The 27,541-nt window shown below is 36.0% G+C and overlaps 2 protein-coding genes across 3 annotated transcripts in view; one reads left to right on the top strand and one right to left on the bottom strand.

Moving 5' to 3' along the window:
• SYN2 (synapsin II) overlaps window positions 1-27,541 on the top strand; it is a 197,966-nt gene that overhangs the window by 104,922 nt on the left and 65,503 nt on the right. The window lies entirely within an intron of this gene.
• TIMP4 (TIMP metallopeptidase inhibitor 4) lies at window positions 198-26,475 on the bottom strand. The gene is made up of 5 exons (XM_009488365.2): window positions 26,346-26,475; window positions 6,680-6,777; window positions 1,354-1,468; window positions 568-692; window positions 198-395 (listed from the first exon to the last, which is right to left on the bottom strand). Exons 1-5 carry the CDS (start codon window positions 26,473-26,475, stop codon window positions 198-200), a joined length of 666 nt encoding a protein of 221 aa, XP_009486640.1.

Below are 27,541 nucleotides of genomic sequence, written 5' to 3'. Positions count from 1 at the left end.
TTTACAGAGTAGCTACCTCCAGGAGATTTGTTCCTCATCTTGCCTGAGTGCCAATTCCACAGACTCGGACTTTAGCTGTACAGGACAATTTGTTTTTGTTTCTAAGCAACAGATACATTAGACGATGGCAGTTCAAAGCTGTGAGCGTGCAATGTTTGGTGGAATTAGACTCCAAGGCTTTTCAGGAAGTGATCATTTTAAGGTTCGCTGATATCAATAAACTCTTTCTCTGGGGGAGGACCACCTCGGTACCAGCTGCAAGTGCCATCACTTCTCTTGATACAGGCATAATGCTTGGCTTGGTGTCCATATAGCTTTCTTTCTATCAGCCAGTCTGTCCAGAGGCACTCATTTGGTGCAGTGATTGAACAGGGCACCATGTAGCAGGTAGTAATCTAAATGTGAAATAGTACATTGATTCAGTATATTGCAGGTTTCCTTAAAATGGTATTTATTCTCAAATAATATAAAATATATGCTGTATAAGAGAACAGTTCCTATCAGTGAAAACTGCTAGTGCCTGTAAGGTGGGCTCCACCATTAGACAGTGTTTCGTTCTGTACTTACTTTGCAGCCACAGCCCATTTGATATCTCTGATTAAGACTCTTCTTTTGAGACAAGGATAAATCATCCCATGGTTCAATGTAGTTGCATAAATGGATGAGGACTTTACCATCACTTAAAATTTGGCCTACAGCATGGAAAAGAAGAAAAACAAGGCAAGCAAATAAAACTGTTTTCTAAATACTGAAATAAATTACAAGAATATCTGAAGTTTTTAATTGCACCAAATTAGTCATACTTCACACTTTTTTCAGTGAATGTAATTATAACTGAGAGGACTATTCTGCTGATTGCAAGCCAAATAAATGTTAAATCTTTAAGAAGGATATTTTCCAAAAGATGTTGGTAATCTGCCAACAAGGAATGGATGCAAATGCAGTAGTATGTTAAACTAGATTTCAGGACTCTATAGAAAAATCTCTAATTACGTAGAACCCCAAATCTGCATACACGTAGGCATGCGTTGTCTCATGAAACATGTTTGCATTCCTGGGAAAATCAGTACCATTGGTTTTAAACAAATAATAATGCCATACTTCCTATTTACTAATTGCATAGTTACTGACTTCGACTTCCTTTGAAACTGCTTTAAGATCTTCAGATGAAGGATGGAAAACATGTAAGATCACAGTATAATTACAGCTTTAGACAATTTGTACATTTCACTGTGTTTTTATTATTTAGATAGTACATAAACATTTTTTTAACAAGGGTTGGCATATTTTAGCAAAGTCAATCTAAGCGGTTACTTCTGGTTTTATAGACACATTAGTTTTGTTATATTTTACCTGTCAAAAGATACTGTTTTTTGTTGTTAGCTTCTAGTTTCACTCCACAGAGTGATGAATCAAAAGGGGTATAGACATACTGGACATCCTTGAGCTTTTCAAATCCTTTAAACATCTGAAAATTGTCAGAAACAGAAAGTCAGTAGTGGAAAACAAACATGAAAACACAGTTGCAAAAAACAGCTGAACGAAATATGTAGTGCATCTCTTCAAAAAAGGCTCTAAAGTCTGAACTTATATGAGAAAATACCAACAATTAGACCCATTCTCTACACTAAATAAAATGTGTCGATTATTTTTAGAAGGAAATTAGGTCTTCATTTTTTTAAATTGTAGGTTTTTAAATTTGCTTTTTCAGTGCTTTTAATGGATCTTTAAAGCTTTGTCTTCAATTTATATTCTACTAGATTCTTTCATTTAATGCAGAGACAGCATTCATCTCAAACAAGCTGCTGCAGCGTTGTAAGATGCAAAAAGTTCTCAACATATTAATATGGGAAATTTTATCTTGATCAGTGTAATGGTGTGTATCTTCAAGGACATGCAACATGCTAAGAAGCTGCGCACTGTTCTTATATTTTGTCGTTAAAGCAAGCTGCTTTTCCACATCCAGAATTTTGCCTAATGCAACCTTCTCAAATAACTGTTGGAAAATGGGATCCAGCTCTTAGAATTTATAGGCTGCAGCACCAAAATGGATAGGTTCGGGATCAAAGCCTATGCAGTGTTCAGATGGGCTGCTCCTTAACTAGCATTTCCAACTATGAAAATAATTCTTAAAGCAAGCCATTAAAAGATCAAAACAAATGTAGTTGTGTCCAAATGTGAGAAGGAACCATAAGATGCTAATCAACCTCAGAATGCCTGTCATCACCTAATATGACGTAACTGAAACCCCAACACTTCGGGGGCCCCGTTTAGTGACATCATGCTGTGTGTTGACAGCTGCGGACAATCGCAAGGCTCACGGCTCCCAAGGGCAGGCGCTCCCAGTTGCAGCTGGCGTCACTGGAAAATGTGTTCAACGTTACTCAAGTTCTCTCAGGAGATTTAAATAGTACAGCGCACTAGAAAAGACACTGTAATATGTTGATTTTTCTGAAGCCTTATTTGTGGAATAAAAAAAGCCAAAGTTCTTGTAATTGGGCTTCTGATCCAAAAATATTAGATGTGAATTTGAAATACTTAGTAGAAAAAACAAACACACCAAACCAAAACAAAACTAAAACCAGTATCCTGTACAAAGCAGCAGTGAAAACACTAGAAAATGTATATAGTGATGATGAAATTACGTCTACTTTTATTAGATAAAAGTGGTCTGGTGTGTCAGCCCAATATAAAAGTTTTCAGAAAGATGACCAAATGAGGAAGCAGGAGCAGGCTGCGCATGTGTTGCGGAGAATCTGCCTGATTGCTAACCCAGCACTTCAGTTGGAGCCCAGGCCTTCCTCACTCCTGTTAAGAGCCATTTGATTCCTGCCATCTTCGGAGCTTGAATCCCCTGCTTCTGCTACCATTAAATCTGCCTTATTCGGGGTGTGGGTACCAGACACAGACATCTAGTACATAGTAACTACGTGAGCTATGCAAGTATCCTGTGACTTGAGTCCTCTCCACAATCAGAAACCTTTGATTGGGCTACAATGTATAGTAGGGTACAACTTTTCTTTTAATACTTCATTGCTTGATCTAAATCCACTGAAGAGGCATTATGCAGACTACACAAATTGATTCAGCTATAAAAAAACCAGATAAATATGCATAGCAACTTATAATGGAGATCTAGTTAGTATTTAAATGAGTTTGGTGTTTGTTTTGTTGGGGGTTTTTTGGTTGGTTGGTTAGGGTTTTTTTGAAATTACAGCTCTGGCCTATCTGGTTTTGACCTAGGTATTTGTTAAAGCATTTCTTAAGATTTTAATGTTTGGTTTAATTCAGTAAATCATATTTGATCTTCTCAATCGTATTCTTTCATCTCCTAAAAGTGTGGATACTTTCTCTGTAAAGGGATAAGATGACTTGATTAGATTCTGCATTGTGGTATGGTCCATTTACATTTGAGGTTCTGGTAGGACTTCATGAAGGTAGGAAAAAAGGGTGAGGGATTGGGAGAATAGAGAGTTGAGAGTCTGATACTAAAGTCTATATTGATATTGTTCCTGTCCTTCTGAGGTATATAACTGCGACCAGCACATGACTATTGCTTTAAGATTTTAGAATACCTTTTTTTAAGACTATCTGTATTACTTTCAGTGTCTCAGGCATGTTCCTGTTACAATAATTACATTCTTCTGTCTATTTTTTCTCTAAGCCTTTTCAACTATATCATGGCTTATTTTCTTAGCTTTATGCAGTGTCTAATACCTAGCTTTAAAACTGCATGTAGCTTGTATGGAAAATACATAGCAATTTTGCTTATGCTAGTTTAATTTGGTAAAATGTGTTGATTTCATGTATGACAGTAATATCTTGGGCCTTACTGTACTACTCTGATAATACAGGACAAAGTGTCAAGAAAGCTAATGGCACTGTTTTAATATTTAGGTGGCTCCTCAGAGTAAGTATGATAACCAAGTCAATAACAATAATGTTATGAAGACAAATATTCAATTGCATATAAATCACATATTTTCTTCTCTTTAGTATAATGCTGTAAACATTGCAATAAAAGAAAATAACAGTAATTGAAAGAATGTATGGTTTCTTAACGTGCCAACCCATGTATATAAAATGAATAAACCCCATCATTATTCTTTTGTGTATTCCTGAAAATGAATTAAAAAATCATATTTAATAGTTCTGTCCAAAAATACTAACATTTTAATGCTAAGCCTAATGCACTGGATTTAAAATAACAGAAATACAATTTTTGTGATACGAGGGACTGGTCTGTAAGCACTCAAGAGAAGGACTATAACAGTGAAAAGAATATTGTACCACTTGACATACACTGTTGATTTAGATTCTTTTAAATTTTATAATCTGAGGGAAAAGGCAAGAAATGGTGTTACCAAGTTATTGCTCTGGTCAACGAAGTTCATAGTTATTCAGGAAACTGAGATACACAAATGGGGTCACTGATCCACGAGGCTCACAGTTTGAAGATCTCCGAAAAGCTATTTCTGTGATGGTACTAGCCAGCCTGTGAATTGTCCCACTCCATTGAGGTGGCCAAATCTGGCCGATTGTATACAATGTTATATTATTTTAATTGATTATTTTATACTTACCAAATGTTTACAAGCATGAGCTATATAAAATTCCTCACTCTGTCTACTTTTGTAACTTGATGCGGACTTTACAGTGTTATCCATAACACTTTCTTATTAAACTTCTGTTAATTTAGAAGTGAGTATATCTCAGGAATTTTTCAGTATACCCAGTCCTGTTTCATTTTTACTCGTATGCTAACTGTCAATTATATGTTTAGAATATAACAGGTCCTGTACAATTTACCAGGCGCAGGCAAAGTTGCCTTTATGGATTTATTTCAGTGCCACACTGAATTTACTAGCAATCCCACAAAAGACTTGCAGTTTGCAGAAGATCCTGTTCGCTCGCCCCCTCTGTATTGCGGAGGTTTCAAACAAAAATCCTTTTATTGCGTTTGTTAGAGACACTGACCAGGGAGCTGGGTTCCAGTGCAGCTGAGCAGCCTGCGTGCCAGGGTGGGAGCCTCAGTTCCTACCTCTTCTTAACTCTCTTCTGGCCAGAAGTAAGAATTTGAAAGGTGGGACTATTATGACCCGTTTGTCTTTAGTCTAACTTGTATGTAATGATGTAGAGCATCTTTTATTAGAAAATAAATCTCTCTAGTTTGTCCAGTCCTAGCTGACTGGCCTTCTGAAGCTTCATGGAATTAAATAAAGATCTCTTACTGATGCCTGAGTTTTGAATAGGCCTCCATTTATGAAAATTTGGGAGAAACTCCAAAGCAGCTCCAATATATGAATGTATCTCAGAGGTTTTAGTGTGCCGTTACTGAAGAATGGGATTATAGACTGAAAATAGTAACACAGACTAGACTTGTCATTCTTTTTTGTGCAGTATACTTCATGATTTGCATTTCTAGAAGATAGGGTAGCAACAGAAAATTGAAGTGCTAATGGGAGGAAAGAGAATTGCTCCGGTATTTATATACTTATTTCTGTAAAGAAATGTTTGAAAATATCATTAGTAGTTTAAGAAGACAGAAAGTGGCAGATGGTGAAGAGTTTTGGGGTTTGTTTTAGCAAGGTAAAAAGAATTGGCTTGTTGAAATTGCTATAAAACCTTCACAGGACTGATGTGTGATAACCATGCTTATGAATATTTTGAGATATTCTTGTTTACCATAGATTTTTTGTAGTAAAACTCCTGTGGGGTGATCTACTGATACCATTTGAAGGACTGAATTTTTTTGAAAGCACGTAGCCATTCACCATGATCTACTGAAGTGTTCCCAGTAAATGTAATAATACAAATTAATACAAGTAATACAAAATAATATTCTCTGAATAATGAGAAATAAAACCACCTAGAAAACTTAAAACAACCAAACAAAACTACCAAATAAAAACAACCCCACCAACGCATGCTAATACATTTTAATTGAAAGAGACTACCTGTTTTTTGTGTGTTCCAGAAACAGGTAGATCATGATCTTATATTAACAGTGACAGTTTGATGGCGACTTGAATGGGATCAAGGTATGCCTTCTTAAAGTACTTTAGTGACTATGTCTCCTTACTGGAGCTGAACAAATAATGGAAAAATCCTGTGAGATTCTGAATGACTGTATTTTTGGGTGCTCCCACTTTGTGTTTGCTTTCCTAGCAACATTCATACAAATGGAATTTTGTTTATATGAATATCAGGAAAGGACTCCTGTTTCTGCAAATATCCCTATTCACTTATGAACAAAGGTCCTTGCTATTTCAGCTGGAAATGCTTTCCTCTGTTTTAAAGTTTGCATATTCCAGTCAGAGAGTTGCAATATCATAATGCAACATAGCTGATCAAGTACCCACCAGAAACAGCAAACATATTGAATACCATTCATAGATTGAAGTATGTTTTCATAGTCTTCATAAAGCAATTGTGAATAACAAAAATTGTCATCAAAATAAAATGTAGTAACTCACTCATGAATTTGAGAATTGCTTGCTTTTTTTTTTTTTTCCCTTTTTTTTTCATCCCTACTTTGATGTATTCTGTGTAGTTCACCTAGGTGTAACTGTGGAGGCAGCTGAAGCCTGTTCCAGCTTAAAGCATTTAGGGCTAAATTGTAGTCATATACATAGGTTATCGGCATTGAACTTCAAAATAGCTAAGTGATTCCATGTACCTTTATTTGTTTGATTTCATACCGGATCATTTTGTGGGTATCAAGAGGATCATCACTGGCAGGAACCACCTTTTCGCTGGATATTTTTGCTCGAATCACTGTAATAGAGAAAAAGATTTAAATGCAAATAAGTGTATACCTAATTTTACACGCAATAGCGAAAATTATATTGATAGATTTTAGCATTGTTTTTACACTTTAGCTAGAAGTAGATTTTAAGGCATGTTACTAAAAGAACACTAGATTGAGTTAACTCCTGAAAATAAAAATAAGTGGGCTGCCTATGACATAAATCTGAATTTCTATGAATCTGGAAACCTGAATTAAGTTATCACTCAGTTTTGACAAAAACTGTCCATCAAAATCTTTGAAAGACTGGAATCTCACAAAATTTTATAAAACACCCATCATTACAATCAGTGAGCAAAGGAAAGGGATACTTCTATTGATGACAGAAGAATTGTTGATCAATTAAATAGACTTGAAGTTATCACTCTGAAAGACTGTGCCAGACAAGATTGAAGCATTCATTTTATGGGTGAAATCAGAAGACAAGAAGAGAATAGTCTTCATTCATTTTTCTGACACTAGAGGTTTTAGCATTTTTCGTAACATAACACATAATTAGTTGTGTTAACTTGTATAAATTAATTACTCCCTCTTTTGACACATTTTGTTTAGTTCCTATTCTTTAAACAAGGGAAGTATGAGATTTTAATGAAAGAAGAAATGGTTTGGTTTCCCATCTGTTTGTTTTAGGCTTCTCTCTTGTATATACTGTTTGAAGTATACCAGGGCTATTAGGCATAGAGAATAACGGGATCCTAAGAATATGGTATATGGCCAAAATTCCTCTGGTGACTTCTACCCCCCAAAAGTATTTATAATCCTGTTTTTGCTCGGTTCTGGATGGCCGCTATTGCAACTCGTCTGCAGATGTAGTACTTGTTAGAACAAACAATCTGTATCTGCATGGAGAGATAGTGGCAAAGGCCAGAGCAATCAACAGTTGAACCCCACTTCAACTCTATGTCCAATTTGCAATTGGGCAGAGATGGATCTGTGCAAGGACATCTGCTTTTTTCATGGGAATGGCCAGATTTGCTGTCTGTGTCACAGGTATGCTGCTTGATGCAGGTATGATAGAGACCAGAAAGTATTCTTCAGCATGAAGGCAACTCTCAGACACCTTCTTTTTTGTTTTGTTTTTATTTTTCATGATGAAAGGAACCTTTCTATCAAAATTAGTATGAAACAGGCATGATGTTTCATAGAATAAGTTAGGTTGGAAGAAGCCTCCGGAGGTCTAGTCCAACCCCTTGCTCAACTTGAATCAGGATGCTCAGGGCTGTGTCTGACTGAGTTTTGAGTATCTCTGAGGATGGAGATTTTGCAGCCTCCCTCAGCCCCTGTTTCAGGGTTTGACTACTCTTACAGTGAAATCCTCATACTTCCTGTTCACTGAAAAAAAATCAGGCTGATGCAGAGGAGAATCTTTTGGCATCAAAATCATGCTTTTCCCCCAAAAAATGTTTATTTGATAAATTGACCTCTAACAGTCATATCTAAAGAAAAGGAATAAGAAATCCAGATTGTGGTTTTCCTTACAGCCAAATAGAGGTCAGTCCCATCTAATAATGGGCAATTCTCATTTCCTCACTTATTAGCAGAGCAAGCTAGATGTAATAATCAACATGATGCAGATGCCTACAGCTTCAAAGCTTGAGTCCTCCATCTTTTGGCACAATGTTCCTTCCTCCCATGCCATTGAAACTCTTTTAAAGGAGCATTTTAGACTTATGGGTTGTATTGGAAGGGAAGAGTCCTTTTAAGTATGAACAACAAATTCCTCATTTCAAGTAGTAAGTGGCAGCATCTCTTTAATCATCTGCAGATGTGTTATGTTGCCACAAATTAACAGTACTTCTTAAGTGCTTTGATCTAATTCCAGATAAAAAGTGTTGTGGATTGTGTGTATTATACTGCTGGAAAGGTCAAATTAGAATCATGTTGTTTTGTTTTGCGTTGCTTTCCATTGCATCATTATTTCCAAAAAAAAGGTTTTCTCATTAAAGAATTTGTTCAATATAGAAGATAAGGGGTGGGACAACAGTTAGGAGCTAGCTCCATTATTTTCTTAAAACCGTAACATGGTTTATATGCAGGAAATCTTTTCCTGCCTACTCAATGCAAACAATTGTAGGATAATTAAAGCTACTTTCCCCCTTGTGTTTAATGTCGAAACATTACTTATTTTCATATTTTTATTAACATCTTCTTGTTAGCATCTGAGGAACATTACAGATGATCAATGATAGCTCAAAGGGTCTCCATGGAGTCATGTAAGGCTGAAAATACAACATTCTGGGGTTTGTCATTAAGAGATCTTTTTCTGTGTGTGTAGAAGAAAATGAAAACCATTTTATGTTGTGTGTGTTTGTTTAAGAGAAAGTTTCCAGATGGTGAAGGAAGACCAAACTGAGATTTTTTTTTTTTTTTTTAATGACAAAGTTTTATTGTTACAGCATGTCTAAATCTTTAGTCATTGGGGTTTTACCTTTCTATTCTCCTGAAACCAGATTCAAATGCACAAAGATCTTTTGGGGCCTTTTAATCCTTCTTGGTTTTCTTTTTTCTGTGCTTTAATATTTTTTTTCAATCAGTGTCGTCTAGCTGTCTCCTAAAACCTCTTATTCATGTGGTTGCTTCTGTTTTTAACCACAAGCACTTCCTGATTTAGCATTCCTGGGCCTAGCCATCTCCCTCTCTTCACTCGTGGTTCAGAGGGTGATTATAACTTAGGATTCCTCCTAGTCTGCACTTCTTTTCAAGAAATGGTTTCAAGTATACCATGACTGGCTTGGCTCCTCCTCTGTTTGGCTGAGAACAACCTCTGCTTGTTTAGTGTAATAATGTCATTTTATCTGTCAGACAGTTATTGGTTCCTTTTGAGGAATTTGCATATATGAAATACATATGCATAGCCTTCATATTCTAATGCCAATAATTCAGTCTGCCTCAAATTCGTTCTACGTTAGAATTCATAATGTTTTTCAAAAGACATTCTCTATAATATTTCAATAGTAGGATGTAATATTTCTGTGGAACTCGTATTTTGTAACTCATGGTACTTTTATAAAATTTAAACTTTTATCTCCGCTTCGTAGCTGAAGGTTGTCTCGGGTAACTGAACTGAAAGGAAGTTAATGTGATCAAAGCCATGCAGGGGGTCAGGTAGAGCCTCAGAATAGAAATCATACTGGTAGTTATTGGCTCCCACAATTATGCTGAGTCCATAGCGTCGAGTTCCCACTTCTCTGAGCAATTGCTGCTCTCATTACTAGTGTCATAGCATATTGCAGTTATAGCAGAACAATGTTCTGTTCAGTAAATCAGCCTGGCTATTGGACATTCATTATTAGAAATGTATTAAGAATATTTTGATTCCTTCTTTCCTGAATAATAATAAACAACTCCCAACCATGTCTGAACCAAAAAAAGTTAATTTTGAACTGGGTAAAGGACAGAACTTACTTAGTATAACATCAGATATATTTGTGTTTATGCAGTGAGGAGAAGAGTGTTGGGTTTTATACAATAAAAAAGTGTTTGTATACAATAAGGGTAGAAAGTTAGGCATTACCTGCATCTTTCCCAAACCTGTGTGGTTTCTCTCGGAAATCCACTACAGTAATTATTTACCTGTAAATAAACTGTACCATTACCTTGTGTAGGAGAGATTTTTATTATCATGAACAACTACTTACACTAGGGGCTTTTTTAAAAGAAATTTACTGCCTTTATATTAATTTTACCACACTACAGTGGTAAATGAATAAATGCAATGAAAATGCAATGAAATGACCATCTCTTTTACAGAAGAGGAGACACAAAGAATTGAGCAATATACTGAAGGCCCCACACCAAGTCATAGATATAGATGGAATCAGAATAAAGTAAATCCTTGCGCTTCGTTCACTGAAATTCATATGTTCCCTAAAAGTAGTATCTCTTTAGACTCTGAGTTATTTCCAAGGCATTAACAAAGGGAAAATTGTTTAGTGAAGAATTACTCTCATTGTTACAAGTTAGTATTATTAAATAATATATTCTTTATGATACTATTTTATATAGTATTATTGTACTTATACAAGTTTTAAGATGATGATATTTAGCCTTTTTCCTTAACCTATTGGTCACAGTACTATTGTTTGAAGACAGGCAACTTCACTCCACAAAAGTAATCAACTTTATTACTCCTTCAAAAAGGAAAACAAAATGGAGTTTACTCTCCAGATTAAGTTTATTATCCTAAGAAATAGGAGGTAGGAGAGAAGGCAGAAACAGATGAATAAATGAGAACTTTTTTCCCCAGAATGTGTTAAATATCAGCAACTATGTAATGAAAAATATTTACATAGGAGATATTACTGGACATAAGAACAAGAAATCGTAATTGCTTATGTGCATTCTTATTTTAAATATATCAGCCTAAAAATAAATAAAATATAAGTAAAAATAAAAATACTGGTAAGAAGAGCATAGATTTTAAAGATAGATAGGGAGGCAGACACTTAGAGCTTTGAAAATCTCTTTTGTCATCTGTTTGGACTCTAAAAAGCTACATCCTGAACAAAGCTGTCAAGTGCGTTAAGATCACAGTGCTATGAGAAATACAGACTACTGTTAAACTGTTGTTTTACTGAAGTTGGGTTTAGTTCAGTATTTTTGATTCTGGGGTATGATTTCTATCAGAAGAAAAATATTTCACTCTTTTCTAGAATTAAAAGTTACAGATTATTATCATGACGGATGCATCCAGTTTGAAATACTAGCTGCACTGGAGTTTTCATTGTATCAATGATAAACTGGTGTAATACCTACAGTTCTTAACTGAATATATTTTTGCTTAGGGAGTTGCAGCTTAAAGCAGAACTCCGTAGTTAATGAGCTCCAGTCCTTCAGCAATAGGTAGGTTAATGAATAGAAGGGCAAGGTTGTCTAGACTAGGATGCCTTAGCTGCTTTTTGTAAAAATAAGGGCTAAATCCTGTCCCTTAGCCTTACAGTAGATTCTGAGATCCATGAACAAAGAAGTGCGGTTCTGTATGCAGAGGAAGCCACGTTACTGGGACTGTGCCAGCCATTTGTATTCCTGGTTTGCCCTGGGATTTATCTCCTTTTATGCACCTCTAAGGCCACTTGCAAATTTCAGAAACAGTGCCTCCATCTTTGACATGGCACCAAAAATAGGCAGCTACTTAAACTGCAAAGGAAAGTCCCTGATTCATTCTCCATCCTTTCTGCTGAATATTCTTGCTGCTTGGGGTAGGTTAACCCTCATTAAGCAAGTAAGAGCAGTGAGTTCTAGCATGTCCAGATAATTATATCTCTTTTTAGATTTGGGATCAGAACTAGGAGTAGCAACATCCTTCAGACATGCAGCTTGAGGAAGAACCTCTGTTGCAGTTGTAGCCTCCAGTTCACTTCAAACTAAGTTTACAGACTATGGCAGAGCTATCTGAATAGAAATTTAATCTTCATCACTTTTAAACAGTCTTTCTCTCAAGAAAACAGGAAAGTTTATTTCCTATCATACAAGTTTATAATCAGAATCAGCTTTGCTACAAAAACCTTGAAATGAGACTTAAAAAATTATGTTGACAGGAAAAGAAAGATTAAGTTACTAAAAAGTTACAAATAATATTGCGATAATGACTCATGCAGTTCTTTTTTTCCTTGTATTTTTGCTGCCTCAGTTTAGCCCTTTCATTTAATTAATAATATGAGGAGTGATTTTTGAGCAATTATTTCTACTTGTCTCTTGAATGTCTGAAAATTCAAACCTGTTGCCAGGTGCTAATTGCTCTTGTAGGGACAAGGAATAAGTGGTACAAAGAGAGGGATCTAAATAAAAGTGTGTTGTTGTTATGTGGATGGGTTGAGGACAGCATCCCAAATATGTATGGGAACAGATATAAGAAAGCATCCAGATGTGCAAAAATAGAAAACAAAAGTGTTTTTCTGAAATTATGTATCAGTCAGAGTATGCAGTATGAAATAAAGCAGAACTATGGACACGTAATATGTATGTACATAATTTTGAAGGCACATATATTCAGATGAACTTTTATATATAAAAATATGTCCTTTCAGCAAAATGAAAACATGCACATACACAATATGCAGCTGTCTCTGCTCACCCTTCTACTATAAGATTACTTAAAACTTCTATCTACCTATCAGAACTTTTTTTCCTCTTTGGGGTGCAGTAGCCTAAACTTGCTACATAAATATCTCCAATTCCTGGAGGATCACACCTGGAATATGGGTCAAGGGGAAATACCACAGTGACAACTGCAGGAGACCCAACCACAGAGACCTTGAGTTTATTCAAAACTTGATGTTTCAATTAAAAAATTCTTCTTGTCCAAAAGTCTTGATGGGTTCAGGGGTGGTGGTGGGTTTTTTTAATCAAAAGCCTATATATAGATGCTTTTTTCTCAAAAGAGATTAATGAAAGAGATTTGCTATTCTGGATTTTGCCTCATTGCAAACACTTTTGTGAGATCCAATGCTATCTTACATATCCAAAGGAAGTAAATACCACTACTACAGAAATTGCAGTAATACTTGTTCAGTTGCCTCTGTTCCTGCACTTTAGCAATTCTGTTGTTCTGATCATAGGCTACTGAAAACATAGTTGGAATGTGACAGTGGCTTTAGTGCATCTTGGGTTTATATGCTCACTGAAACCATTCATCAAAAGAACATTCAGGAGAAGAGAATCTAAGTTGTTTGTTTGAAGCTGTAAAAGTCAAGTTTCTAGGTCCAGCTATCTAAAATTGCATAGTAAACCAGGAAACAACTAAAATGAATCTGGGCTTTGCAGGCCATATAGGGTTGTTATGTGAAATGGCTTTTTCTGTTCCTGTGATGATATGCTTGTGTTACTTCCATGTGTGTACTTTTTTCCTCCGTTCTGAGATCTCCATTCTTCGTTCTGAATAGTGAAGAGGGGAAGGGCTTCTTATGAAACATTTGTAAAACTATATGTATACTCTTTTGTATTTATGCTCTTTTTGTAACCCTCACTATGAAATGGGGGTTATCAAAATAGGTTACTTAGTTGGGAACATCAAAATAGATTCATAGTAAATCCTCAGTTTCCCTGGTGGTAATTCTTACCGGTGCTAATACAACTTTACACCAACTGATAAAGATAGGCCTGTCTGTTTTTAAGAACATAGACTCATTTAAATTAGCTATAAAAGGCTTTCTGAATTTTATATGCCTTTATTTATTTTGCAGTATCGTAAGGGAAACTTCCAGAACTGATGCATTAACTAATCAATGACATAATACTGATGACTTTCATCTGAATATTGGGATAAACTACTTTGAAATAACTAGAGACTGCAGTACAGTGTTGGTAGTGCCACAGGTTACATCACGGCCAGAACAAAACTAAGCCAAGAGTTGTCTGTTAACAAACATTTGCAACCAAAGAATAGGTGATTATCTTCCGAGTGTTTACTTACAGTGTTAAGAAAGAAAGGGTTTTATTAACACCCTGTCACTCTTTCTCTATTAGTGATCAGCACAATCCAGGACCACCCCCTCCTTGTAGTATACAAGTGCTAAAATACTTCGTGTTCTGTAAGAGAAGAACGGGGGCAAATCTGGTAATGAGGTTTTTAGCAGTGCCCATCTTCAGTTTTGTGGGTAAGTTAATTCAGTGGATTCAGTACGAGACTGGAGAGGAGAGGGAGCTTGAAATCACAGAAGGGACTACAATTCATTCCTCCTTATAACCAAAGAGCTGATCCAGGTGGAATTTCTGTGTTCAGAGTAGTCTGCCCAGCACACACAATTGCAGGTCAGGTTTGCTTCCAGTTTAAGTCAGGCATCTATCTGTAACTGGCCAAGAATTTAAAAGTGAACAACCAGAAAGCAAACTAACTAAAAGTTTGCAAGCAGAACTGGCCTCATCTACCATATTCACCTAAACTCAAGTTACAGTAAAATAATGCTAGGAGTCCAAGATAGGGTATAGACACACTATTTCATTTACTTTCTTTGTGTCTTGATGCCATAGATACTATACCCAGTATATTATGGTCCAATTTACAAACTCTAGGTCTCTTGAAGAATAATACTGGCAAGTAAAGCTATCAAAGCTGCCAGATGAACCCAAGAACACAGTTTTGAATACTTGGGTTACCTGAGTACAGAGATATGACCAAAAAACCAAAAAAAACCCCCACCCCGTTATTTAGATTGGAGACTAGACATTTGATGTGCTTAACTTCTTGCAGAGAGGGAAAAGAGACAGCAGGCAAGAAGAATAATCTTAACCTCAAAAAGGAAGAGGAATCTGCACAGAATTTGTCACAACAGACAAAAATTAATGAAGCCACTTTAAAGCAAAACTGCACAGGATAGAAAAGATAGAATAGATAGCTTGGATAGAATTCTAAATAAAATAGTGTGTATTGGCTGCTGATTTATATTGCTTACAAAACCTCTAAAATGTGCGAGAGCTTGTAAAAGTCTTACTCCATACTTTAGAGCAACTGTCCCATCTGTGCAGTATTACCACTTTCCCTATGCAACCCTGCCATATTTTTAACTAAATATGCTAAATTGTTCAGTTATATAACAGACTGACTTGCCACATTTGCTTGTTGTAAAGCTTTGAGTTCAACCAATGAAGAAAGCAAATTAAGTTGCTTAAATATCCATGTAATATGTATTCATATATCTGTATATGGAAAAGATTATAATTTCTCAAAACACATATGAAAGGAAGAAAGAAGTATAAGCAGTACAAAAGGAGCATCATAATTTTGGCTTAAACTCACAGGTATTGCTGCCAAAAGAAGGCAATTTCTCCAAAAGAAGGCAAAAGTTATTGATTGATTGACATTAAAATATGTCTTAAAATAAGTAATTAAATACCTAACATGTAGCTTTACATACACTGATATTTTTAAAGCAGATTATTTTAGAGACTTAGAAATAATTTTTAGGAGAATGAAAATTTTTATTTTCTTCTATTTGCATTTCAGTATTTGATTTGCATGTGTTAGCTTCCAAAAGAATTAGTAGTAATGCTGTCTCAGTTATTTGAAATGTCTGAAAAAGAGAGGTGTGAAATACAGTAGATGTGACTGTACTGTATATAGGTACTTGAGCAGTCGCATATTATTCACTCAATAAGAGAATATGTGTATCCACTGCTATGGTAAGTAGTTGTGGAAATCTTTGCGTGAGTTACATATGTCGCTTGGAGCAGGGATCATGTCTGCTGCATTTTAATGGAACAAAGTAATAAGTAATACTATCAAATGCCAGTACCATGAGAGTAATGTTATGGCTTAATAAGTTGCCCTTAACCTGAAATGTTTAAGGCCTTTTCAAAGCAAGTCCCTTAACGGCAAATATTCTGGTTTCTCTCTTCATGCTGAAGGATTTGCCAACTATAGTCTCATAAAAATGCCATTCTTTTTTATCCTGTTCCCAGTTACAATTTTTCTTCATTTTTCTCTGCTCTGCGTCCAAAAAAAAAAGGCTCTGCTAGTGCTGTAACTCCATTTCACACATTTTGAGTTGAGATGATCTTTACTGCATGCAAAAAGGTCTGTACTCTGTGTTTTCAAAAACTACTCTACTTTTTACTGCATCAGTTATTTGGTCTTCAACTTGGAAGACCAAGGCACATAGATCCTTATCTTTATTTATGATAAGTAACCTGAGTTAAACTCCTAGGCAACTTGCACTTTTGGAAATCGACTCAAATTTATTTGTGATCTTTCAAAATCTGGTTGTTATGAATTTACTGGAACACTGAAAGGGCTTCATCTTCTGTTCATTATTGTACTAATTTTTAACTTCTTTAAAGAACAGTTTGGCATCCATGTGGTTTAGGTTCCCTCCTTTTAATGCAAAATATGTCTGGGTTTTTTTTTTTTGTTTTTTTTTTTTTATGGTTTACAATGGCCATAATTCTTTTTCTGTCAAGCACTTGCAGGCAGCTAGAGACCACTTCTGTCATGGGTGTCCAAATACTTTACCATCAACTGGTTTTGTTGTTGGGTTTTTTTAATCAAAACTTGCTGGCCACCATCATCACCTCTGAAAAATAGTTTCATAGTATTCACCTATTTTTTTCTTCTTATACAGGACTCCTGATCTTGCGGGGTGCAGGAGAGAAATTGGAAGTTGAGTCTAGGCACTGAATGAAAACTGATGCATTTTGTCAAAATGGTTCGCGTAGTGTTTGTGGGAGATCGAAGATGACTCCTAGATTCCCACAAGCGTGCTGCCAAATTATTGATGATAATCCTAGTTTGGTGATGAGATAGAACAATACACTGCTTTGAGACTAAATCTGGCAAATCTTTCCGATGTCTGATGTTGTCACAGCCATACAGTTGCAGGTGTTCCATGCAGTTTTTGCTTTTGATGCTTACAACATGAAGGAGACTGCAACCATTCTTTTGCAGTGTTGATTTCTGAATTATTATGCAAGCTTTTAATTGTTCCAGGCTTCAATAGAGAAATAGATGATTACTTCAGGATATCTGCAGAGATGCTCGATCATCCTTATTCTTTTGGGAGTGGAAACCAAACATTAAACCCCTATACTTTCTTTTCTCTTTTAAGAACCAAGCAAGATGCTATTGAATGATCTTTAAACAGCTGAAAAATAAGAAATGTTTAGCAAACAGCTCACCTATCAATTAGTCTTTCAACAAGACAGATCAGAAAACAGCAGTTTCATTTCCAAACTGTAACCCAACTCAGATGTTTGAAGCTGTTGTACTAGTTCAGTTCTAGATATAAACAGAATGCAGCAGCAGCAAAACTGGCCCAGTACTGAGTGAATCTGAAAAAATCTTTTCATCTGTGTTTGCAGGATGGATTTCTTAACTGTGAGTCTACATTTGTTACTATTCGTTCTTCCTCCACAACTCCTAGACCCAAAGTCAAGGAATCTTTAGTTCCAAAGATGTTTACGCTAGTTAGGATGTAAAGACAATTTTATTTTTCCTGCTTTGTATTTTAGTTTTCTGATATTCTATCAATAAATGCTTATAGCCATCTGTAAAATAAATAAATCAGCGGCACAGTAATTAACTGAACCACACTTTCTGAAATCACAAGAAAGAAAAATAGTGGACTATTTGGGCACAAGTGTTTTGGATCTGTAACCACAGAGCTTGTTGAAGAACATAACTAACAATAGTAGGCTTTTTTCCTTTATTCTATGGAAAGCAATGTATGGAAGAGCTGTTGCCTAGTCTTGGTGTTGCTTCCAATTGCATGAGAAGGTAAGTGTGGTGAGATAACAATCATATCTATAACTGAAAAATCAAATCCTTATGGTAAAGTTTTATCGCTTGGGCTAAAAGAACTCCACGGAAATTTTTGAAGGGGAAGATTGATTTAAAGTAAGCATGAGGCCAGACCTAAATTCTGCTAACCCAACGCAACATAGAAAGAAGGAAAAAGAGATAGACCTAGGTATTGCACATTGAAGGGAAAAGTCACAAATACATTTGAAAAGGTTTAATATATTAATCAGTATGGGTTCCTCTACCCAATTAATATAACCAGCCACTGTGCAAATGTTTTAGTTACAAAAGACAGCAGTGAAACACCTTACTTTTCTAGATGATATTTCATTGTTCACTGTTATTCATGACATTTTTATTCAGAAAAACTTACTGCATTCCAAAAACTCACCATCATGAAAAAAACCATGAATACTTCTGAAGTTGATAAAGCAGGATTATTTTATCACTATTTCATATGGATATTAATTGGCACCATATTATTTTTCAACATAAAACCTTTGCAGAATTTGGTTACTCTTTTGTGTTTTATTAACACAAAACTGTGCTAGTCTGCATCCAAAATGCATTTCCATTTGAGGCTTTCAGAACGTAGGAGGCCTGTATTTAAGCTCATTAGGACTCTCAGGTAGGTCAGGATTTTGTGAATCTCTGTGTGTTTTTGGCTCAGGATGCAAAAATTCCTTGTGTTGAAGGCAAGAGTTGATTGGGTTTGGCTTCCTTGTTAAACCAGAAGATTATGCGGTTTTATTTTTTTTTAATTAGAAGAATACATTCAATTTATGAGAGTGAGGTTTTAAAATCTAGTTTTTATAAACTTTCAAATAGAAGAGGTGAGTGGATTTTTAGCAGATGTGTGCTATTCTTTTAACTTAAATATTACCTAAAAAATAGCATGATTTCCTAATGTTGTCCAAGGTCAGTTTTATTTTTCTGCACTGTTTTTACAGCTGCTACTCATGTTACCAGAAATATTTCTCTCTACTTCACAAGCCTCAAATACCACATCATTTGACTAGTAATCAACATCTGCCTAATTTCAGCTGAAGAATAACACTCTCTTTATACTCTAAAGTCTGTGGAACAACATACATAATGTTATTGTGGATTTCCATTCATAGCTGCATGCCCCTTCCTCCATGCGGAAGAAACCCCACATTATTGAGCTACTTTTTAATGAGAAAGTTAGGGATTAAAGTTGGTAGATTAATAGGATTAAGAGTTTGGCAGTCTTTCATGTTCTGTGCTTTATATTACTTAATCTTTGTTTCTAAGCTTGCATTTTGTTTTCCACACAGTGTGTGTAGAATGTTGTTTTTAAAATCATGGCGGTTTAGTTTCTTAGCACTATAATGCATGCTTTTAAATGAAAGTAACATGGTTCCTGAATTTTCTTATCCTGTATTTGTAACATGTTCAGCAATGAGTTGGTGTTACTGAGTTACTTATAAATCAGGCAACTAGCATAATTCTTCTGAGATTTCATTTTACTATGCAATACTCAGCTCTCTTTTTCACTAAAGCTTAATAATTTTACAGTTGTCAACTATGTTCTAATTGACAGGAGTGTTGGGCTCAGTGGATTTGGCTCCTTAAAATTTTGTCCTGTTGTTCAGTTTCATGGTGCCACCTCATTTTACAGCTACAACTTTTAAGCTGTTGGGAACACTGCCATGAAAAAGTTCAACAAGCAAAGGAAAGGAGAGTGACTGCATTTTTCCAGACTGAGCCCCATTTTCATACTTAAATGGCAGGGTTCAGTAATTTACAGAAGATTGGAAATTATTTCTTAGAGTCGCATGATATTGGCAATGCAATTCAAGTCTTGAATTCAGAACTGAAAAGTAAATTAGGAAACTAATTAGACATGGAATTCAAAATGTTTGCTTCTATCTTAAAACCTCAAGTAGATGTAGGGTTAGTTGTAGATCTTATTCAGGTAATACTTCCTACTCCCAAACAGGAAATTCAGTCTTTATCCTAGGAAGCTGTTTCACTAACATTTTGTTAAATGTTAGCTGCAAATGGAAGGACTCAAACTGCTATTGCCATAGCAGCATTCCAACAGTTCATTGGACATGAATATTGTAGTGCTTTATTGAACATTCAGCAAATACAGGTTCAAATACATGTGGTCGTAAGTAGTCATTAACAGCACCGCATCTCTGCAGTCAGTGCAGTCATTTTTTGTATTTTTGAAAGCATTTAGAAGTTTCAGGCTACAATGCCAAGAAATTTATATATACTGCAATTATAGCTTAATTGTAATATGCAGGCATTTGTACCAGTGATGGGCCTTTGCAGGGTTGCAGATATTTTTTCTTTAAGAGCTTCACTCTAAGCGCATCAGTAGCTAGTCTAAACTAAGTAACGTCCTAGGATTCATGTTGTCTAGGGTTTTTAAAATTTTATTTGAAAACACTATTAATATATATAAAAGTATGCATAACAGACAAGTAAGAAAAATCACTATGTAATTCTTTCATATGCTACAGAAGTAAAGAAACCTATCCCCTTTTGTATAACTGATTTTGGTAGGACATTGTACAGCCAAAATAGGTGAAAGGTGGGTTTGGTATTTCTAGCATTTGTGAGTTAACTTCTAGCAAATGTGAGTTAATGGTAAAATGTCTATTTCTCAATAATTTTTGTCAATGAACTTAATATTAGTCATATAACAAAAAGTGGATATTGGGAAGGGTATGACTGTTAATGATTCCTACATGCCAACATTGTTTTCTGAACATCTGTGGGACTCTCTTGAGCCTAGGACCGGAATTCAGCTTTTCTTAGCCACTTGCTTGAGGACATGAGGATAAGAGAATTACCTCATTTTCAGCACTTCTGCATTAAACCTACCAAATACGAATAACCGTACTTTTGAGATTAGTATAATTTCTAGCTGGTTTTAAGATGATTCATTGGTTAATATAGTTAGGGTTCTGAAAATATTGTTCTGGCAGCGCACTCTTTCAACGGCACTAATACAGTCTTGCAACTTCTTTTTCATAATAATTCTTGCAAGAAACATGCTCAGGTGCTGTGCTTTTCCTGTTGTTTGAGAGAGAACTAGAACAGCAAAAGTCCAGTACATTATTTCTATAATTGAATTCACAATTCTTGGAATAGAAACTCAGCTTTCATTTCTGTGTGGGACTCCTGAGAAATGCTAGCTGCATGATCCTTTCCAGTCAGTGAGAAGTTACTCTAGAAATATACCTGTGCATTATTGTCACTGATTTCCACTCTAGAGGAAGGACTTTGCTGTGAAGCAGTAAGATGTGCCTCCATTTGGCAGATAATAATATAAATGGAGATCGTATGCCAAGTACTATAATCTTTCCCTGTTATGGGGGAGACTAGAAGACTGTAGGCAACGCTAAGGTGTAAGTTGTGTGACACCATGTCTGTCAGTGAGGTGTCTGAAAGCATGGTCTGCGACCCAGGATCCTGCCAGGGGAGCCAACAGCCTTCTACAGTGAGGCTGTCTTGCTCATTCCCTCAAGCAATGGCCTCAAGAGTTGGGATTTTTTATGGGACTCTCTTGAAACCCTCACAGAAGACTAACACCTGAAGTTAACTAACGGTTGCATCCCTGTCTGTGATGGTCTTTTGTTACGTGGTATGGTTATTACTGTTTGTATGAACACTGTACTTCCAAACGCGTGAAGGTTAATTACATAGCTGCTTCATTTTGTGTCAAAACCCCCACTGAAGGTGCTCGTCAACCTAAACAGGCAGGTAGTCAGTGTCTGCATAATCACACTGCTCACAGCAAGTAGATGCTGTGAGATTAAGAATATGGTGAGTGAATAGAACGTAATATAGTAAGAATAAAATAGAAAGTCTACTTTAATTTCACTGTTCACCTTTTCTACCCTAACTTAGAATAAGTACTGCCTATGTTTCTAATACATTTTCCAATGCTAATTCTTCCCATCAGGCAAAGTTACTTCCCACTCTAATAATGTACAAATTAATCCATTCCAGTACAAAACTAGATATTATATTGCAGAGAGGCAAAATCATGGGACACTGAGCCATGAAAGTTTTCACATGAAATTCAATAATAAAGACATAGCATATTGTAATTTTATCCCAGAGGAAGCTGACTTTGAAAACTTAATTCTGGTGTATTTAAATAAATTTTTTACTGTTATTTTTAAATGTTATTAAAATTTAATATATCATCTGGCACATCTTTACAATGCCTGATCTCAGTGATCTTATGAGATTTTAACAGGCTGAAAATTCTGCCAAGCTCCAGCTGTAAAGCTTCCATCATATTTTGAAATGTGCCACTCTTCTCCAAAGCTATAGAACTATTCTCTGAAGCTATATTATATATTTATTTGTACTCAAGATCTGTTACTCATTTCTGTTGGAGTGTGGTGCCCAATATTCAATAAAAATATAGTTTTCAGTATATGTTTAAGAAAAAACAAGAATAAGACAGTTTAAATGCGAAAGATTACATCTAACTTTAAAGGTAGGGTACTGGTGTTACATAGCTAAAAAATGCAAAGTATTTACATATTTGTCCTACTATCCAAAAAATAACTTTGCTTATGCCTAAGGGGGAAAACCAGCATGAATTAAAAGTGACAGACTTTAGGAAGGAATCAGTCCTCTCCATGTATACCATTTCTTTCCACAGATTGTCTAATTTGGTGTGAACATTGGTTTAGAATTGAGTGCAGGAAGACTGTGGCAGAAGGGAAATCTGTTATCTTGACACTATCTGATAAAGTCAATTGTATCCATGGTTCTCTCCAAAAAAAGCCATTATCAGAGGAATTTTCTTGTATTGGCTTGAGACTATGGTGCCTCTACTACTGAAAATGAAATGTTAAACAGCACATCCTCATCACATTTCACTTCTGGAAGGAGAAAGCCTCCTGGATTCTTCCGGGGGGGCAGGGGGTCAGCACTGATAATTAGCAGTGCAGTGCATGGAACTGCTATTTAACAAACCTCGCATCTCTGTTTCCAGTGAAAGTCCTCTTGAGAAGTATAGGTGTTCACTGGGGTTCGAAGGCATTCAGCACGTTTTGGGAGTGCCTCAGCACCATTTAGAAGAACACCAAAAGAACGCATCTCCCTTTTTTAATAAAAGGTGTGTATCTTCATGGTGCTAGGCACTTCCTACAAATGAAAATTTACCTCTCTTTGAAGTGAAATCTAAAACTAGTGAGAAATTCATGGAAAACTGCTCAAATTTGTACAAAATCACACCCTCTTAAGGCTAAGCAGGGAGATTGACAAACCCAAGGTCAGATAAATGGCAGGACTGGCATGGCACTCATGATTTACTACCCATCATTACTGTTCTTCCTGCGGTGTACAACCATGTAACACCTGCAGGGCTCTTCGCTCATTTGTTATTTTAGTTTAGCCAGCACCTTGCAGGACCAGAAGCTCTCTCTCACTCTAGGTCTGTCAGAAAGCCAGTTGTTTCTATCAAGTTACTCAGGTTGTGTGGTCGCTGTGGGTATTTAGAAAAAGAGTAAAGCTGCAAAAGCCTCCTGACAGTAAAAGACAAAGTGTCACCGCACTAACCGTGTGAACAAATGTACAAGTGAAAAGAGCTTGTCCCAGACTTAATTAATTTCTCTGCTTGTTTTTTTCTTGGGTATCTCATATAAATGCTAAGGTTTCTGAGTGGCTTCACACATTCAGTTAGTGGCTCGAGTAATGTCTATTGATTCAACCCCCTCCACCTCAATTTTCATTCCACCCACTCCACCCAAATCAGAAGTGATCCTAAAGGAAATTAAAAATGTTACAGATATACAGTGAAACTGAGAAATAATGCAGTAACTGAAGTACATATAGTGGTTGGTAGCACTATGAGCAAGACTTGAGATTTTGTCTCAGTTTTTACTTTACTGTGGAATTTAGAGGCATGGCATGGTTTCTTTTTTTTAATAAGATGTACTAGGGTTCTATTCAGCAAGGAAATACTTGAATGTGTTTGTGGGTACAGAGATGCATGAACTTAAAAATAACTGGAAAAAAATTGAATAGTCTCAGCAAATAGCTGGATTAGCATTTAACTCCCATAGATTTTGGTAGCTGAAGAGCTGTGGTAGCTGAAGAGCTGTCCCTTTGTTTATCAATATTTTGAGGTATGAAAATGCTGAAATTGAAGTACAGATCTTCAATTTAATCTTTAATCTTCTTAAATCTTAAAAAAAAAAAAATCTTTAAGTATGGTGATATCAACAGAAGTTTGAGTTGTGCTACTGCATGGGATAGTTAATAGCATGGCCTGGGTTTCACAATCCCTCTTAAGAACCTGGTGGCCCTAAGGACACAGGTGTGGCTTCAGACCTGCTTTGTCTAAAACAAAGCAGAGCTGCAGAGGCACAGCCCTCATTCCCAGGGGGATGTGCTGTGTCCAGGGCTCCAGCCTTGTGCTGCCCCTTCCCCAGGGCAGCCCCAGCCCATGGCCTTGCCTGGACACTGGTGAAAAAACAAAGACTGCTGGCATCAGGGATGGAGGAGCTGTCGTTGCCAGTCTGGTTAGTGGAGTTTTCTCTTACACAGGGCAGACGCTCCACTGGTCTTCTCTAGTTCCTTTAAAGTAATTTTGCTCTGCTTAGGCAAGATATTGTGGCCCGAGCAAATCAAATAATTCATCCATAAATGTTTAGAGCGGGTTTTATGTGTACATAAATGCAAATGCATATATAAAAATATGTATATACATTTATATGAATGAATATCTACATCTCTATCATTTTATAATATATAGAAATGCTATTTTAAATTTGTAAATATTAAACAACAGGATCCTTGATATAAGCATTCCGTAGCCAAAAGGTGCAGTTTAATTAAATGGGAATATTTATATAAGTGAGAGCTTGAGCATCAAGTCCAAATATAAAGTAGTTTTATTTTACAATCTTCAGTATTTAAATATAAATAAAAAGCAGCATACAGCTACCATTTGTAAAATGTATCTAAGAATGGAATAAATCTTAATACATATCATAATAATGGCTGGAATGGCTTCCCTAAGGAAGATGGCTCATAACGAGTATTTTGAGTTTCCTCTATACTGTGAAATTGTTTATTTAGGAAAATCTCTACATTAAGTCTGTTGAAAAACTGTCACTTATGTATAGGAATGCAGCAGACTAACACAGTTAAATGTATAGTTAAATGTATATAGCTAAGCTCCTAGTAGCACAACTTCTATATTCTTTCACACCTTAAACAACCCCAAGTTTGTAATGCCTGGTGTAGGTAACTTAATGAAAAAGATTGCTTAACATGAACAGATTAAAAGACAATTTAACTGATGGCCACAAACAGAGCTTAGAGTTTGTCATGACTACAAAGATTTTCTGTCAGGGTATAAAAGCAATTAATCAGTATGCAGAAGGTATTGCCTGCCCCATAGAGATGCTAATTTTGTGACACTTTGGAAACTCATGTTCTACATTTACTGTTCACGCTAGATGGAAGCTAACCAGCCTTAGCTTGAGCTAATGAAATCAAAAGACTGCAAAATGTCACATTTTCTTATCCCTTGCAGTCTAATTTTGAGATCTTTAGTTTCTTTCTGTAAGTTGTTTGACAACCACAGGGCTGACTGACTATCATGAAACACAATTGTCCTAAAGACTGGAAAGTTATATTTATGCAGAACTGCTGTAGCCAGTTTATCTGCAGAAAATAAAGGGCCTGTCAGTGTCCTGCTCAAGTATTTTTGAAAAATGACAAAAAAACCCCAACAACCAATTAAAGAAATTGTAGTATAGCAGAACAGAGATCAAGTGTTTCAATATGTTATCACTGGGGACTTTTATTTTGGTTTATTTTTTCTTTTTTTTTTCCCCCCCAAAATGCTATTAAAAATGTCTGTATGCATAGTTTACATATAGCAGACATATTTAGATAGAATATTCTATTATAGATACTGTTACCAGTAGCCATTTGAAAGTTCAGGTATACCTCCCTGCTTACTCTAAGTTAAGACCTAATATAGAATCCGTTCCTATTTAAAAAAAAAAAGGCACTAAATAAGACAGCAATTTCAACAATTTGTAACCACAAAATGTTCTGGAAAAACAAGAAAAGCAGAACAGCTACTACATTTTTTTTTTTTTTCCATAGCCCTCTCTTAAAAGCGATCTCTGCAGTCATTTTGTTTTAAAATCCTTGGAGAGACTAAGCCACCTGGTTAAACATATTCCGCTACAGCTGTACAAAAAAAAAAAAAAAATATCACAGCAGTTAGAGTAGCTCCGTTTGATTTCCCACCGTCGGAGTGGAAAGCGTGTAGCCGTTCTGACTCACCTAAAGCCGAGTCGCAGATGAGCTGCTGCGGATGAGCAGGGGCACAGCTGCACGCCTCCACCAGCTCCTGAATTCTGTGGGTCAGAAGTAGAAGCACGGAAAACAACACGGTACTAAGTACAGGATTCATGTTGCCTTGAGCACAGCTTAATCGGTCAGCCAAGAGAAAATGCTTTCTTGCTGTTGGTTTTGTATCTAAACTTCCTAATGGCTATCTGATTCCTTCTGTGTGCAGTTCAATTTCGGCAGACTTGGACGGTTTAGGAAAGCCCTCTAATGCTCACTCTGAGTATACGCTCATGTTAACTGACTTCTAATTTCCCTGACATAGGACCCTCTTATTTATGGCCCTGGCACTAACTGCTAACTCCGCCTTCCTTTAAGGAAAAAGCCCGTCATTGGTGAAAGTTATTGTGCCAGGAGAGAGGTTACCTTAGTAAGCGTTGCAATGTTGCTGTTATGAGTCAGTAGAACTATTAATAATCAAAAGCCCTCACAAAAACATCTTTTACAAGTATCTGAAGCTGATTTTATGATCTTTAGCAGAAGAAAGATTTTCTCTTTTTCTAGTCAATTTCCTCCCAGTTCAAATTTAAAAACTAGTTCTGCTACCTTCTCTATTTTGGTCAAGTAAACAAAGCTGCCCTTTTTTAAGCTCTGTTTTCATTTGCAATCCCTGATCTTCCCCTGCACTTGTGTGCATCTTCTTGAAATGACGTCCCTGTTTGCAGGCTGGACAGAACTTCATTCATGAAAACGCAACGTTTCAATGCTCTATTTGTGAGCCTTGAACAATTGGTAGTTGCAAGGAATAATGAATTAAAAATAAAAGCTGCAATAAAAGGCATTTTTTTATTATTTCATCACAGTTTTAATTTAAAATAACAAGGACAAATATACCAATGGCATATGCTGGAGGCACGGCTCTTTCTCTACGTTCCTTATTCATGTAAGCCCTAATCAACACAGATCCGTATCTGTATTTTCTGGCTCATGTTATACATGGAACAGAGACATAAATACAAAAGTTTGGAAATCTTTGTCAACTTCAGATCTTTTGTTGCCGTAGCAATCTGGATATGTGCAACATGTATACACCCTCTTTATACAAAGAAGTTGTTTCATGAGGGAGCAACATAAGGTTTGATTAGAGAGTAGTAAAATACACATACAGATTGACAGGCAGGACAGAACTG

This window comes from Pelecanus crispus, chromosome 7, assembly GCF_030463565.1.
Source record: "Pelecanus crispus isolate bPelCri1 chromosome 7, bPelCri1.pri, whole genome shotgun sequence".
Taxonomy (NCBI): Eukaryota; Metazoa; Chordata; class Aves; order Pelecaniformes; family Pelecanidae; genus Pelecanus; species Pelecanus crispus.
Note: the sequence above shows the minus strand (reverse complement) of the source record. Positions and strands in the feature narration are given on the sequence as shown.

What these genes read in the sequence shown, in the direction of transcription:
- TIMP4 (XM_009488365.2), bottom strand. Translation starts at nt 26,475, where the DNA reads ATGAATCCTGTACTTAGTACCGTGTTGTTTTCCGTGCTTCTACTTCTG. An exon ending in CATCTGCGACTCGGCTTTAG is followed by an intron (nt 6,778 to 26,345) that starts GTGAGTCAGAAC and finishes TCTCTATTACAG; the next exon opens with TGATTCGAGCAAAAATATCC. An exon ending in AAATGGGCTGTGGCTGCAAA is followed by an intron (nt 396 to 567) that starts GTAAGTACAGAA and finishes TTTCACATTTAG; the next exon opens with ATTACTACCTGCTACATGGT.